General features: G+C 30.8%; 1 protein-coding gene across 1 annotated transcript in view; it reads left to right on the top strand.

Annotated features, from left to right (window-relative positions):
* The first annotated feature begins 492 nt into the window (after positions 1-492).
* Positions 493-15,744, top strand: part of LOC148302462 (dual 3',5'-cyclic-AMP and -GMP phosphodiesterase 11-like) — a 168,510-nt gene continuing 153,258 nt past the window's right edge. The window contains exon 1 of the mRNA XM_088271576.1: positions 493-876. Within this exon, the coding sequence (XP_088127702.1) occupies positions 819-876 (58 nt within the window). The 5' untranslated portion in view covers positions 493-818. The remainder of the gene's footprint in view (positions 877-15,744) is intronic.

Genomic DNA, 15,744 nt, shown 5'->3' with positions numbered 1-15,744 from the left:
AACAGCGGTCTTAAGACCCTAAATCTTTAACGCTAAGATGTGATTTAAATCAAACTCGAAGATATGTATTTAAATGCAATAAACCTTTATATTTTACAATATTGAATGTACATTTTCTAAAGATTGCGTTCGAGTTGGAGAAATAATATTACATTCGCTCGGTTGGGTAAACTGAACTATCCATTTATCTCAGTGCCGACCTCCGAAATAACGGCTTTAGATAAAATGATTTACCGGGTTTATTTTGCGAAAATTTTTCTTTGAGCACGGTGGAAGTTTTCAGTATATATCTTTTCAGTGGTACAATATAAAGTTATTTCCGAGAAAACGTGAGTGTAATACTGAAAACTATTTTCTAGCTGCAGGCTACTTGTGTAAAACACTCTAGTGAAATTCTTAATGCAACAGAAGACGTGCACAGTGTGAAAAAAAGAAACATTTGAATCGTAGAAAAAACTTGACTTTTTGCTAAAAAGACATAAAAATGGCAATGCAAAGTGAAATATTTCAAAGTACTTTCATAAACTATAACATTATACTAAAAACATGAAAATATATCGTTTTAAATCAGAAAATATAACATTTAAATCATCAGCCATCTTTTGAATACTGTTTTTTTTACGGAGTGTGTATTCGTTTTGCTTCGATTAGAAATTTTTCAATCTCGTGGTATCTGATCGTTGCGCGTCGTCGGATTGTGCTTCGCCACTACGCCCGCGCTACAGCGGCGTAGAGTGGCCCCCTTAGGCCTCCGATGGCCTGGCCAGGGGGCGCGCAGAGGGGCCCCGGGCGCTGCGCCCCGAACCGGTAGCGGCCTCATGGGACAAGCCGTCGGGATGTGTCGCCTCCATGGGTCGTGCCTTCAGGACAAGAAAAGTAAGAAAACCAACTGAAAATTTCACCTCACCTCTTCATGTTTGTAGTGAGACATCCTTTGGTAAAGATCATGCCATTCGAATATTAGAATTATCATTGTAGATAGTCTTCTTTACTGCACTTGAAAAATTGATATTATTTATTGATTCGGCATTTACTTTGTGGAATGACATGTTGATTAATTAAAAAAATAAACACTTGTATAATATCACTTAATGAGTTTTATTTCATATTATTTTTTGACATCTCATCAAAGATGAAGAAGAATATGGAAGTCTGGGCATTTACGGTGAGTAAATGAGTTATCTATTGGTGAGATGTAAAGCTTCTTTACATCTCACCAATAGATGTCTCTAGTGAAGTTCTAGTGATTCATGAACAAGGTTTCTAAATTGGTTCATATATATATAGAACTTCCAAGAATTTGAGTAGTGTGGTTGTCAATAATGGGTAGAATTGGTGAATGTTACACGTGTGTAAAGTGATCACTTAAACCAGCCTATGACGGTCGTAAGCCCCGTAAATGCCCAGACTTCCATATTCTTCTTCATCTTTGATGAGATGTCAAAAAATAATATGAAAATAACTCCTTTAATTGGAGATAATCCAGATTTTGTGAACAAGTATTTGGACACACTCAAAATGTTGTGAGTTTTATTTCATTACACATGACTAGTTTCGAAAACAACATTTTTTTTCATCTACAGGTAAAAAGAAGAACTCTTTTACTTTTCACCTGTAGATGGTAACATCTGTAGTTTTCGAAACTAGTGTTTTATGAAATAATACTCATTAAGTGGTGTGAAATAAGTGTTTTATTTTTTACACATTATATAAAAAAATTGACGCTTATTCTCTTAATATATATCAATGTACATCGTCAGCCCGCTAATCAGAACATAAATAGTGCAGTGGGTCGTTCGGATTACCGAGTGTTTTGAGAAAAATTGTAGAAAAAGATATATATCGATTTACGAAAATGCTCTATTTTATATTTTTTATTTAGGTACTGAATGAATAATTTAACATTTTTACTTAATCTTTTTAAAAATCAGATATTTTCTTTTGAACCAAAGAACCTAACTAGTTTTCAAAGTCTAAATCACGCATTTTTTTTCAAAACCGTCAATTCCTCAGCGTTTTGGATGACTTCTTCGATGTTAAAAGCTATCAGGACTTCAGAAAGTGGAATATTTAAAACTGGCATTAGCTGAATCAAAAAATCGTTTAAAACACTGAAAATCGGTTAGTGTGTAGTACGGAGGATAAAGTCAGATGAGGAAGACAGCGAAGATGATTCTGGAATGCCAATGTCAATAGGCCGACCCGAATTGCTCTTAAAAAGAACCCAGACAGAAGAAGACCACCTGGAAGACCTCCAAAGCGATGGCGTGATTGGCTGTCCACGTCACAGAGACGGATAACGAAACAGACAGATTCACAGATCTATGTATAAGAAGGAAGAAGAACAAGAAGATGTTTTCTCCATGTGTGTAAACATTTTAGGAAGTCACGCGATGTCCTAAGCACAATGTGTCGTTAGAAAATAAAACCATAAAATTTAATGTTTTAAAATATGGTGCGGACACATGTCTCTTCGCAAAAAGGTAAACCCATAAAACTGTGGCTATGTAACCGATTAATTATCGAGCAAATGGGCTTTTGGAAGAATTAAAAATAAGCACCGATTTGCCCTGCTAGTCAAACATTTGCGTGTGGTCTTCTGTTATGCCAAACAGTTGAAATTTATCTGCCATTGAATTGTTTTATTGGCTCGCCGAAATAATATCGCGTGTCAATCAAATTGATATTTAGTATATGTGCGTACTGCAATTATCGTTTTGATTCGTTCGTCAACAACAATTAATGGTGAAATAATGTATTTTTTACGTATACTTTATATTGTTATGCGTAAGATTTGCTGTCGTACGAGTTCTCGTATATGGTGTATCTACGTATCACATATTTACGTTTTCTCTTACGAATTTTAGTCAGTATAAAAAGCAACCAATAAAATTTATTTTCTTGAATGTTTTTCGCAGATACTTTGTGGCACATTTTATAAACTTTATGAAATAAAACAACTTTGTTTTAACCACTTTTTTATTTTATTACCATATTAGTACAACCGGTTTTGACAAGAACCTTGTCATTATCAGGGTATTAAATTCTAAAACATTAAAATACTCATACTTAATTACATTCCCTTACCAAAATTAATTAACTATGAGTATTTTAATGTTTTTTAGTATTTTAATGTTTTAGAATTTAATAAACCCTGATGATGACAAGGTTCTTGTCGATACCGAAAATTTAAAAAATGTGCCACTAAGTATCTGCGAAAAAAATTCAAGAAATACTTATTTTCCTTTTTATACAGTAAAGACGTTTTTTTGTTGTTGTTATGTACTTAAATTAATTTATTTTTAAGGCATATTTAAAATTAATTTTTTAACTATTTTATCACATTTTTGTTTTTTTTGCGCATCCTTTTTCCTATTCAGCACTTTGGCGTATTGCGCCAATAATAATGAATTATTTTTATGTTCGGAAAAATCCCGTAGAATCCCTTTTCGCATCAAAATTATTGCTCAATCACTGTAAACTGCGGAAACTAGTTATCCTTTTCCCGGCCTTCTGTTCAAATAATTGTTACCAAGGTCTTATCTTATTTTAGTACCCGATATTACAAAAACAGGGCGACGCTTCTACAATATCATGGGACAAGAAATCTCTGGAAATTTACCCTTTTATACCATTTTATTATTTGTCGTGTTAGCAGTTTTAAGGAATTAAACGATTCTTTATTGAATCAGCTTCAATTCATAAGTTCTTAAATATGTTACCACAACACTTTTTTTCGTACAACTTTTGTTTGTTTTATTAAACCAATTAACTAACTAATCACCATGTCACCTCCTCGCAGGGGTAGGCAGAGATAGTATAATGATACACAAATCTGTTTCTGCAAACAATTTTTGCCTCGTCCATATTCATATATCTCCTCACACATACCCGCCAATTATTACGACTCTTGACCTGAGCCCATTAAAGTATTTCAAATACTTTAATCAATTCTTTATTTTAGTGCTTTCACACAAACATCATGGTTAGATTAACGCAGAGAACATCATAGTCTAAGCTTAACTCGAAGGTGCACAGCTTACACCCGCGCTGTGCCAGGCGGGTTTCCCGCAATGTATCGGACCCTCCCTTCAAATACTTGATCGTGGCAATTTGTTCTCGGTCTTCTTCTACTGTCAATGATAATGTTAATACTCATATTGTATATCCACAAATATTTTGAAACCTTTACAGTGTTTAGGAAACACTTTTTTTACACCACTTGAGTTTAATTAAATACTACTAGTTTCGGAAGCTAAACTTCCATAGTCAGGTCTGAATAATAACTAAAATATAAAATAAAAAACTGCTTTTTAAATAAGTGGTATAAAAACAAGTGTTTCCTTAATCATTGTAAAATGTCTTACCACAAAGTTAATGCCGAAACAATAAATATAATATAAACCTTGTTTTTGATTGATTTTGGCTCTAACGAACAAAAAAAAGGTACATTGCTACAAAGCTACATTGAAACAATAAAAAAGGACATTAGAAGAGACAGAGAGAAGAACGAAAACAATAACAGAACTTAACTGAAATTAAAGAAAACATTAAATAAATTATTCGATCTACATTAATTAAATTATATTAAAATTTGGACGATAAAAAATATTATTACCTTAAATATAACAATGAAATGTGTTTTATATTGCAAAATCAAAGTGTTTATCGTTCAGTTTAATAGTAAATAATTTTTTTTCATCTGCTAATAAACCATCCCCAAATCTTCATTTGATATTTCTTTATTATTTATCTTTGTTAAACTCAATATTATCCAAAAAGTTCTCTTTGAAATTTGACTGCTTTTAGATATTATATCCCTTTATTGTATAGTTCTATTAAAACCACTATTCGCAAAATTAATAAATTCTTAGTATCTTATTAAAACTCAAGTGTTATAAAAGTATTAATATTTGTAATGTAATTTCTTATTAAAAGTCATTTGTTATAAAATTATTAATATTTCTCCAAATTAATTATATTTTATATTAGGCAATCATATTTTCAACCCATTTTCACAGGGTTTGATTGTTATAACAAAAACCACTTGACAATTACGGCACACGCCATCTTTCCCAACCTTTTTTCAAAGCCGAATCTTCAAACGTACCAATCTCTATAGACCTTTTCCACAATATTAGACTAGAATCATTCTAGACCTTTTTCATAATATAAGGCTATGTAGAATCCTAAAATATCATAATATAATAATATAATATCAAACAATTATTAGACCCGCACTCTTCTATGTCTCCGAAACCTGGACGATGTACCTATAACACCTATTCTAGGCAATTAGAAACTGCTGAAATGCGAGTGCTTAGATGGTCAGCAGAGTGTCCCTACGAGTCAATTTTTTATTATAATTATTTTCTTAAGCTAGCTTATATAACAACTAATATAAACTATTATTTACACTTAATTTACATCATCTTTATATATGATTAAAGAAAACACTTCGTTTTTTACCACTTGAGTTAAAAAATATATTGGCCAAACTGCGAGAAATTTAAAGATTAGAATTAAAGAACATCATAGCGGTCTTGTTAGTAATTATTTTTCGGAATTTGCAAATCACATAATAGATACTAATCACTCATTTCACTCTCATAAATTAAAATTATTACACCTTGTTCCATATAAAGGCCAAATTATGAATTATCTTGAAAATTTAGAAATCCAAAAAACCTGAATTCTAATAATAATTTATTGAATAATATATTGTTTCAAAATTCTTCACCATTGCTTTCCATTTTTCCTTTGTTTTCAAACTCCGTCCCTTGACTAACCCCTTCCCCTTACTTTCCCCTCTCCTTATTTATAGAACAAATTTATATTTTATATTTTAGTTATTATACAGACCTGAATGATGGAAGTTTAACTTCTGAAACATGTAGTCTATAATAAAACTCAAGTGGTAAAAAACGAAGTGTTTTTTTTAATCATTGTAACATGTCTTACCACAAAGTTAATGCCGAAACAATAAATAATATATCTTTATATATATTTACATCTCCTTACAGTAAACAAAACATTTATTTTTAATTTCTCTCAGACTCTTTTCATTCTTCATACATTCAGGCATCTCATCATACGTTTTCAAACCCTTATACATTTAACAATTTTGCGACTCGGTTGTTTTCAACAATGGCAATCTTATTTTATCCTTATTTCTAGTAAAATATTCATGACATTTTTTCAAAAAACTATTTCATATTAATTTTGTATATTGGTAATTTATTTAATTAAATATTAATATAAAGAGTTCACGCATTTTTGTAAGCCTGCGTGTAACAGGCATCAAAAGTAAGGTAAAAATGAGGCAATTGAGATGGTATGGGCACATAGGACGCAGAGAATCTGATTATATTGTGAACCAGACAGTAGCCATGGATCTTCCTCGAACGACATCTAGAGGAATACTGAAGAATTCGTGGATGCTGCAGAAAGAAAACGTCATTCGAAGGCATGGCCTAGGTGACGGTGTCTATGACAGAAGGACCTACAACCTGAGGACGAGGAGAGTTGTCACCAATAGTCTACAAAGACGATACGTTGAGATGGAAGAAGAAGAATGCTTCTAGAGTAAAATAAAAATCCGTTTTTTTAAATCCTTCTCGAGAATGTCGATTCTTTCAATTCGATAATAAAGGGTAACATGCCCATTTTACTTACCGCCGGAACAATGCACCATTACTGTTATATCGTCTATTATAAATCGATTTTATTTCTTGATTCTCACAACTTGAAAACAGATCAACATCAAACCATAATGCTAAGTGCACATTGTACTCGAAATCCGTTTGCCACACACATATGCATATGCGCTCTACATGTAAAGGATACATGAACGATTTATATTATATTAGGACAAGGAATTAAACCAACAATTTGTAATGACGCAATTAAATAAAAAAAAATCTTGAATGTTTTTCGCAGATACTTTGTGGCACATACTATAAAACTTTATAAAATTAAACAACTTTGTTTTAACCACTTTTTTTATTATTAGTACATTTTAACCTACCGGTTTCGACAAGAACCTTGTCATCATCGGGGTTTATTAAATTCTAAAACATTAAAAATATTAAAGGTAAGGGAATGTTTTTAATGTTTGAGAATTTAATACATATTAGTAAATAAATATATATATTTTTTGGTGATATAAGAAAATACTGCAAGACTGAGATACAAGGCACAACGGAGTCTTGATTCTAACCCTAATAAATTGAAGTGAATCATTTTGGCAAAAGAAGGATGAAAGTAGAGTGCATCCAGTAAAAAATCGACTTTTTACACGAATTGTGATATCGTAGTCGTACAGGAGAAAGGGACCAACTAACAAAACGTAAAATGTTCAGGAGGGCCATTTAGGTCACTTTTGCTTCGCAAGAAAATAAACATCAATGCAGTGAGTCATTTTTAACAAGTCAATATATTATATTTCCAAGTTTAAAATCCTTCGGGATTTTTTTCAGGGCAATATTAAGCTAGTAAGATATCAAAATAGTCAATGATCACGTGTTTGTAAAAAATGCACTTGGTCACTTTCTCCTGTATGACTACGATGATATAAAGAATGAATGCAAGGCTGAAATAAGCATTATCGATGAAATTAAGAAAGGTGTGTTGAGATATTTTGGACTTGTAGAATGAATGAGTGAAGAAAGAAAAGTAAAACAAATTTTGTGGCTAATATCGTCGGTGATAGAGGCAGAGAAACGCCCATGAAAATTTGACATTATAAAGTATTTCAAATTCTTAGAAGTGGTCAAGTCAGGACTCATTTGAGGAGATTCATAACCGCTATGTTGAACAATATCTCATTGGATATTGATCTGTTCCATGTGTCTGAAGGAGTTTTCCGAAGCGGGATTCTTCTACACCTTTAGCTATAATATTCTTGCATATTTTCGATTTTAATGTATACGCTTTAAATTTTAAGTTTCTTATGTGTATGTTAATTGTAAATAAATACATTGAATTGAACTGAATTGAATTCATGAATGTGGAAAAGGCGAAGATTTTTCTCAAAGACAGATAAGTCGGGCGTTCTATTCTCTCAGCCTGAAGTTATATACAATCTACTTAACAATTTTTAAGACATTTTAAATTTGCACTTTTTTTATCCGTCGAGAATATTCAACAAAATATTATAAAATCGTCTTTCAAATAAAACATGTTAAAATTTAAACTCGGTTTTATTACGTAAACCGGAGATTTACGATGGTTTCTTTATGTGCTTAAGTGAATCATAAATTACGTTAGTTTTGTATCTAATCCCTCGTTAAAGAAGCGATTTTATTTAATTTATAACTGGTATTCATGAATTATTGTATCGGTTCATAATTAATTTGCCCGAACATTAATATTTACTGATTTTTAATGACCCGACGTCATGATCCTTTGCCCACGCTAAGGAAGGTGGTGTTACGCTATATATTATACATTAATGAAGCTTAACATCAAATTTATTATACATTAATGAAGCTTAACATCAAATTTATTATACATTAATGAAGCTTAACATCAAGGTTAACAGCTTAACAACAATGGTATGCGCATGTGAGGAGGATGGAACCATCCAGACTCCCCCACATCGCACTGTACGGCCAACCCCATGGTAGACGACTCCCGGGCAGACCACCAAAGAGATGGGCCGATAGCTGGGAATCGACGTCGCAGGAGGCTAATCCCTCTTAAAAACAGGCCGCAAGGCCTAAAATAATAAGAATAAGAAGAAGAAGAAGAAGAACATCAAATTTACATTCGCTAACTACCATCTTCTTAAAGTTTTACTTAATGATTACCACTATTTGTCCGCCTACGTAGTGTAATGGTCAGCACGCTCGGCTACCGTTCTGGAGGACCCGGGTTCGATTCCCAGGGGGGGTAAAATAAATATGAGTGATTTTTTCCCTGTAATATTTATTCAATATTACCCTGGACTGGTACCTGAAGCGGAGGGCTGATCACCTTTCCTTCATGTGTAAACGATCAAGATAACACTGCGTTTATATGACGCAGTGCCCTATGCACCATTGGGGTGCGGATAAGGGTTTTATTATTATTATTATTATTTCCCAAAATCTACTGTGACACTTGACACTAAATAGTGGTATTTACTAAGTAAAATTTTAATTAAAAATGATAGATTTTACCACAAAGTGACTGCCGAATCAATTAATGAAACCTTCTTTAGCCTTTTGACCTCCACTGCTGGATATTTATATATTTAAACTTCATGTACAGAAAAAAAATAAGTACATTGGCGGGCTTATTGCTAAAAAGCAATATCTTCCAACCAACCAAAAACAGACTAGTGATATTGGTCAAAACGTTTGATACCATATACGAGTTTGCAATAAGAGGGTAGGTAGTACATACTTGAACATAAAAAAATCATGAATTACAAATTGATGATACTAAGGAAGGTAAGAGAAAAGGGGAGTTTAGGGAAAGAGGTAGAGGCAAATCTAAGGGAGGAGGTTTAATGGACAGTTAGAATTCTAACGATAGATAGTAATGTATCAGACGTTTCTTTAAAGTTATTAGAGAAGGTGCATTGTTTACGCGGAGAGGTAATTCCGCTCGGACAGAGAAGGAATTACTGAAGAATTATGTGTTTTGGCGAGGAAATATGTTAGGCGTCTTCCGTATCCTTAAATTTTTTCGTGAATTTTGTCGTCTGACCATCTTTTTTGCGGTCTTCCAACACCTTTTTTTATTCTCTCAAGGTCTCCATCTCAATTTTTTAGGAAGTCCACCTTGTGAGGTCCTGTCTTGTAACATATCCCCCCCATTGCCATTTGAGTCTTGCCACGCGATCTATGATATCATATAATTTTTTCACATCTCATCAAAGATGAAGAATAATATGGAAGTCTGGGCATTTACGGGGCTGACGACCGTCATAGGCTGGTTTAGTGATCACTTTACACACGTGTAACATTCACCAATTCTACGCATTATTGACAACCACACTACTCAAATTCTTGGAAGTTCTATATATATGAACCATTTTAGAAACCTTGTTCTTGGATCACTAGAACTTCACTATAAAAATCTATTGGTGAGATGAAAAGAAGCTTTTTATTGAGCAGAAACTGTTATATATATGTAAATAAAATAAAATATAAATAATAAACTCTTAATATGATAAATAGCTCCTGTAGTTGGAGATAATCCAGATTTGTGAACAAGTATTTGGACACACTCAAAATGTTGTAAATCCATGATATCCGCTATTCTGGTTCTGTTCCTAATTTCTTATTTTATCTCGCAGGCTTAAACCAAGCATAGATCTCTCCATGGATCGCTGTGTGATCTTCTCTGCTTTTCTTTTTGTCAGAGACATGGTCTTTAATGCATATGTGTTCACTGGCAGAATGCGGGATTCATACGTTTTTCTTTTTAGATAAATCACATACTCTTTACTCTCTAGAATGTGTTTAAGTTGGCCCACTACCATACATCACTGTAAAAATTTATAAAATCAATACAAAAAAACTAATCTTATCTTTGAATCAAAATTTTAAAGCAGCCGGCGATTTACTGACAATTGATTTAAAAAAATTACCGAACGAATATTAAGTTTTTTTTATTTTTTTTTAAGTTTTCACGGACAAATATTGTAACTCCTGACTGAATTGCGTATGAAGCAAAATAATTTATAAAACAGTTGTTTTATTCAGTTCGATACGCGAGTGAGGTTTGGGAGGCGTGCTTTCGACTAGACCAGCGATATTCAACCCGCGGCTCGCGGACGCATGTGGCCAAAACAAAATTAATATCAGAAGCATGATGTAAGAAAAACAACCCTTACATAAATGGAGAATTGCAAAAATGCAATTCTCCATTTATGTAAGGGTGACAATTACCGAAATCTAAATAAAAGTTCATCTTTGAGATATAAACGTGACATACAATACCAGAATGCAATAACAAACTATTTCAATATAATTTTAAATATTTGGAAACCAAGTACTTCAACAACATACATTTACACAGGCATAAAAAAATTGAATAAAAAAGATGTTTAAATGCTAAAAATAAATTAAATGAATTTTATATATGTCTGATCTAATAAGAATCTATATTATCTAAGAAAGAAAAAAGAAAGAAAAATACACTCATGATTTTTTTTAATAAAAATACATTGTATTACCAACAAATGGAAGTGCTTTCTCCAAGCACAAGAGTTCATTCTCTTTATTGGATAGAACTGCGTTTTTTTTATTTTAAGATTGTAAGTAGAAATGTTAAGAACATGAATTAAAATTGTAAAAGAACTTTTGTAACCATATGAAATAATAAAATATAAAAAAACTGCCACTCTAAATTTCGTATATCTTCATATTCGTTTCGTTTTTGACGCAAAATAGTGACATCCTAAAAGGATTTCATAATAATCAATTATATATATTTATTTAAAACATTACATATTTTCTTCAGGTTGAATGAATTGAAATTTCGATTTTGCATCAGACACTCTATTCTCCTAATCGCTAATTTTTTTTATTATTTTAACTTCATGTATAGAAAATAAATAAATATATTGGCAGGCTTGTTGCTAAAAATTTCTGACTGGTGATATTGATCAAAACGTTTGATACCATATATCGCTCACTCCTTTCAAGAACGTCATAAATAAAAAATCGTAAATTTTCAGTTGTGCATGTTTTTGGAATGCTCAGAAAATACTATATCCCAGCAAAAGAGACATATTTTTAACTAAATATTTACCCGTTACAGGACAGAAAGTGTTATTTTTGCATTTTGAAGAAAAGGTGTTATTTAATTATTCTTTCAAATATACTAAATATTTTTCAAATGGAGAAAAAACCTATAGGTTTTACCTAAAAAGATCTGTTGCACAGTAAAAAGTTCAGTAATTGGCTTGATATTTATTTTTAATGCATTGTATGATATTTTTAAACTTTAAAAACCGATATCCTGAAAAATCAAGTTTTTTATTCATGACGTTCTTGAAAGGAGTGAGCGATATAACTGTTTGCAATCAGAGAGTAGATAGTACTTGAATATTTAAAAAAACATAAATTACAAATGATGATAATAAGGAGGGGAAAGGAAAAGGGCAGTTTAGTTAAGGAGGTAGAGGGAAAAACTAAGGGATGAGGTTTGATGGACAGTTAGTATACTAATGATAAATAGTAATGTCTAACTATTTATCATTAGTATCCTAACTGATAAATGATATATAGTAAAGACGTTTCTTAAAAGTTACTAAAGAAGGTGCATTATGGTGTTTATGTGGGGCATGGAACGAATAAGGTTGGGAAACACTGGACTAGACAAATGTCTTATTGGATACCACGTAATATGACTATTTTATGTGCAATATCGGTAACAGCAGAGGTGACCCCAGATGCTACTTTTATGAGACTTGTATCTGAACTTTAAATCTCGTTTTCAGTTCTTAATTTAGTGTCGGTTAAAGTTATGGCTTTTGCATATTTTGAGGTTATAAAAACACTGCTTGGGAATTAGGATTAGTTGGAAATACGAGTTTGTTCACACTGAATACCATTTTTTTTGTTTTTGTTTTGATTTTTTATGACCAATGAACATAAGTGTGAGAAAATGTCGTTAGTAAATTAAAATCATGTTTTCAATTTATTATAACTTATATTACCAGACACTGGGTTATTCACCTTACGGATGACATGTCAATATTACAGGTGTCTCTACTTGAGATGAAATATCTATCGTTTTTTTATATGAAGGAAGATGTAAGTCTGAGCATCCCAGGGCTTAGTTGCCTGGCTTAAATGATCATTTAAAGGCCCAGCATTTGCTAAGTCGCAACTTAATTTTCTTTAAATGCAGGTAATATTTTACAAAATTGATTCTTGTCTTAAAAAAACATTTTTTTTAAGAAAAGTTTTTTTGTTGTTATTTTGCATTGAATAAAATAAGTTTTTCTTAATAATAATTATATGGTTTTCAGAAGAAAAGAGTTATTGAAAGATAAGAAGCTATAAAATTACTTTATTTTTTTTTTCTATATATCGTAGTCATACAGGAGAAAGTGACCAAGTTCATTTAAAAAAAAACGTGATTATTGACTATTTGATATCTTACTCATTTAATATTGCACTGAAAAAAATCCCAACGGATTTTAAACTAGGAAGTATAATATATAGGACTTGTTAAAAATGACTATTTGCATTGATGTTTATTTTCTTGCCTGGCAAAAGTGACTTAAATGGCCCTCCTGAACGTTTTACGTTTCGTTAGTTGGTCACTTTCTTCTGTACGACTACGATATATTCCAAAAAACATAAACAAAAATATCCCATATACATTATTTATACAAATCGGGCTCTATCACACCAGTTACCTCTCCGGCGGTCTCCGGTGGAATGAATGCGACTTTACGAATGCTGGGCCTTAAACGTTCATCATTCTGTCCATTATTAAACATCCGTATTGCATTATATTTTGAAACTTTTATATTTTGATTTTGATTTATTCACTTATTTATTATTATATTATTTTTTGACATCTCATCAAAGATGAAGAAGAATATGGAAGTCTGGGCATTTACGGGGCTTACGACCGTAAATGCCCAGACTTCCATATTCTTCTTCATCTTTGATGAGATGTCAAAAAATAATATGAAAATAACTCCTGTAATTGGAGATAATCCAGATTTTGTGAACAAGTATTTGGACACACTCAAAATGTTGTATTTATTATTAATTTTTATAATACATACATGTTTTATTTTTTATGAATAAAACAAAAAATTTAATAATAAATAATAAAACAAAAAAAGTTTGTATTATGTACAGAACACAAAAATCACCTGTCGATGAAAACATCTGTAGTTTTCGAAACTAGTGTGAAATAAAACTCAATTAGTGATCTCTTAGAAGTGTTTAATTTTTTAATAATGTTATCTTTTCTCTAATTTGTTACAATGTACTGGGATGATACATGTTCTTATTGTGTTTTCATACCGTTTTATCTTTATATTGGCCTCGAGCCTGTTCGTATATTCAGTTATCTGCAATGTCCCATATCTGCGACCGTTTGCATTCTGTATAGCATAGTTTAAGGCCAGATTACATCGAGCCAGTAACTGACTTCAAATGCGAGGCAAGTCAGTGCTGATTCGGTACTGCTATCTCTAACTCTCTTGAGCGTTTGATAATGTCTTAATAAGACGAAACGCGTCACTATTATCATATATATATATATATATATATATATATATTATATATATATATATATATATATATATATATATATATATATATATATATATATATATATATAAATATATATATATATATATATATATATATATATATATATATATATATATATATATATATATATATATATATATATATATATATATATATATATATATATATATATATATTTATGTATAAATATACATATATATATATATATATATATAAATATATATATATATATATATATATATATATATATATATATATATATATATATATATATATATATAAATATATATATACACATATTTAAATATATATATATATATATATATATATATATATATATATATATATATATATATATATATATATATATATATATATAAATATATATATACACATATTTAAATATATATATATATATATATATATATATATATATATATATATATATATATATATATATATGGGTGTGTGTGTGTTAATAAAAGTAGAATTCAATCCAATAACCTTATTCAATTTTGGATATATTACACAAAAATTTAAAACGCAATTCTACCAAATGTCTGCAGTTACAATAAGTACGTGTAAACGTTTCTCGGCGGCATTAATGACGCCAGTAACTGGCCCAATGTAAACCCGCCCTAATATCGAGATGACTTGTGCCTCGCCATGATCATGACGAGCCTCTTCCGCCCATTGTTGACTCGTGTCTGCGACACCTCGTCGTCTGCCAATCCGAGCTCTGTCACAATACAGGATATCGGTCGATAAAAGCCCCTTCGCAGTGAAGCCAATGTCAATCTCTTTTGCAAATAGCGTAATTACTCAATTAAAAAAATAATCGTACTTATCATTCGAATAGAGGTCGTTGTGTCGCGATTACAAACAAAGATATTGTATCTTTGAACAAGCCTTTTCTGTGAAATTAATTGTACATATATATGTATGTATATATATATATATATATATATATATATATATATATATATATATATATATATATATATATATATATATATATATGTATGTATATATATATATATATATATATATATATATATATATATATATATATATATATATATATATATATATATATATATATATATATATATTTTACATCTTCTTACAGCAAACAAAACATTTATTTCATTCTACAAACCTTCATGCATCTCATCATACATTTTCTAACCCTTATACATCAAACAATTTTGTGACTCGGTTTTTTTCAACAATGGCAGTCTTATTTTATCCTTATTTCCAGTAATATGTTCATGAAAATTTTTGTTTGGGTTATTTATCGTTGTATGAGAAGTTACATACCTCGTTATGCACTTGTAGAGAATCGAACAGCGGTCTTTAGACTCTGAATCAGTAACGCTAATATATAATTTTATTAAAACTCTTAAATCTTCTTCTTGGCTCCATCCTAACTTGTCCTAACTTTCGAATCATGTTTTCTTTCTGTAGCATCCATTTGATGCAACCTTAACTTGCAACCTATCATTGC

Source organism: Brachycentrus maculatus, unplaced genomic scaffold (assembly GCF_059751285.1).
Source record: "Brachycentrus maculatus isolate JH-2025_06_01 unplaced genomic scaffold, ASM5975128v1 h1tg000452l, whole genome shotgun sequence".
Taxonomy (NCBI): Eukaryota; Metazoa; Arthropoda; class Insecta; order Trichoptera; family Brachycentridae; genus Brachycentrus; species Brachycentrus maculatus.
This window is presented reverse-complemented; position numbering and strand designations above follow the sequence as displayed.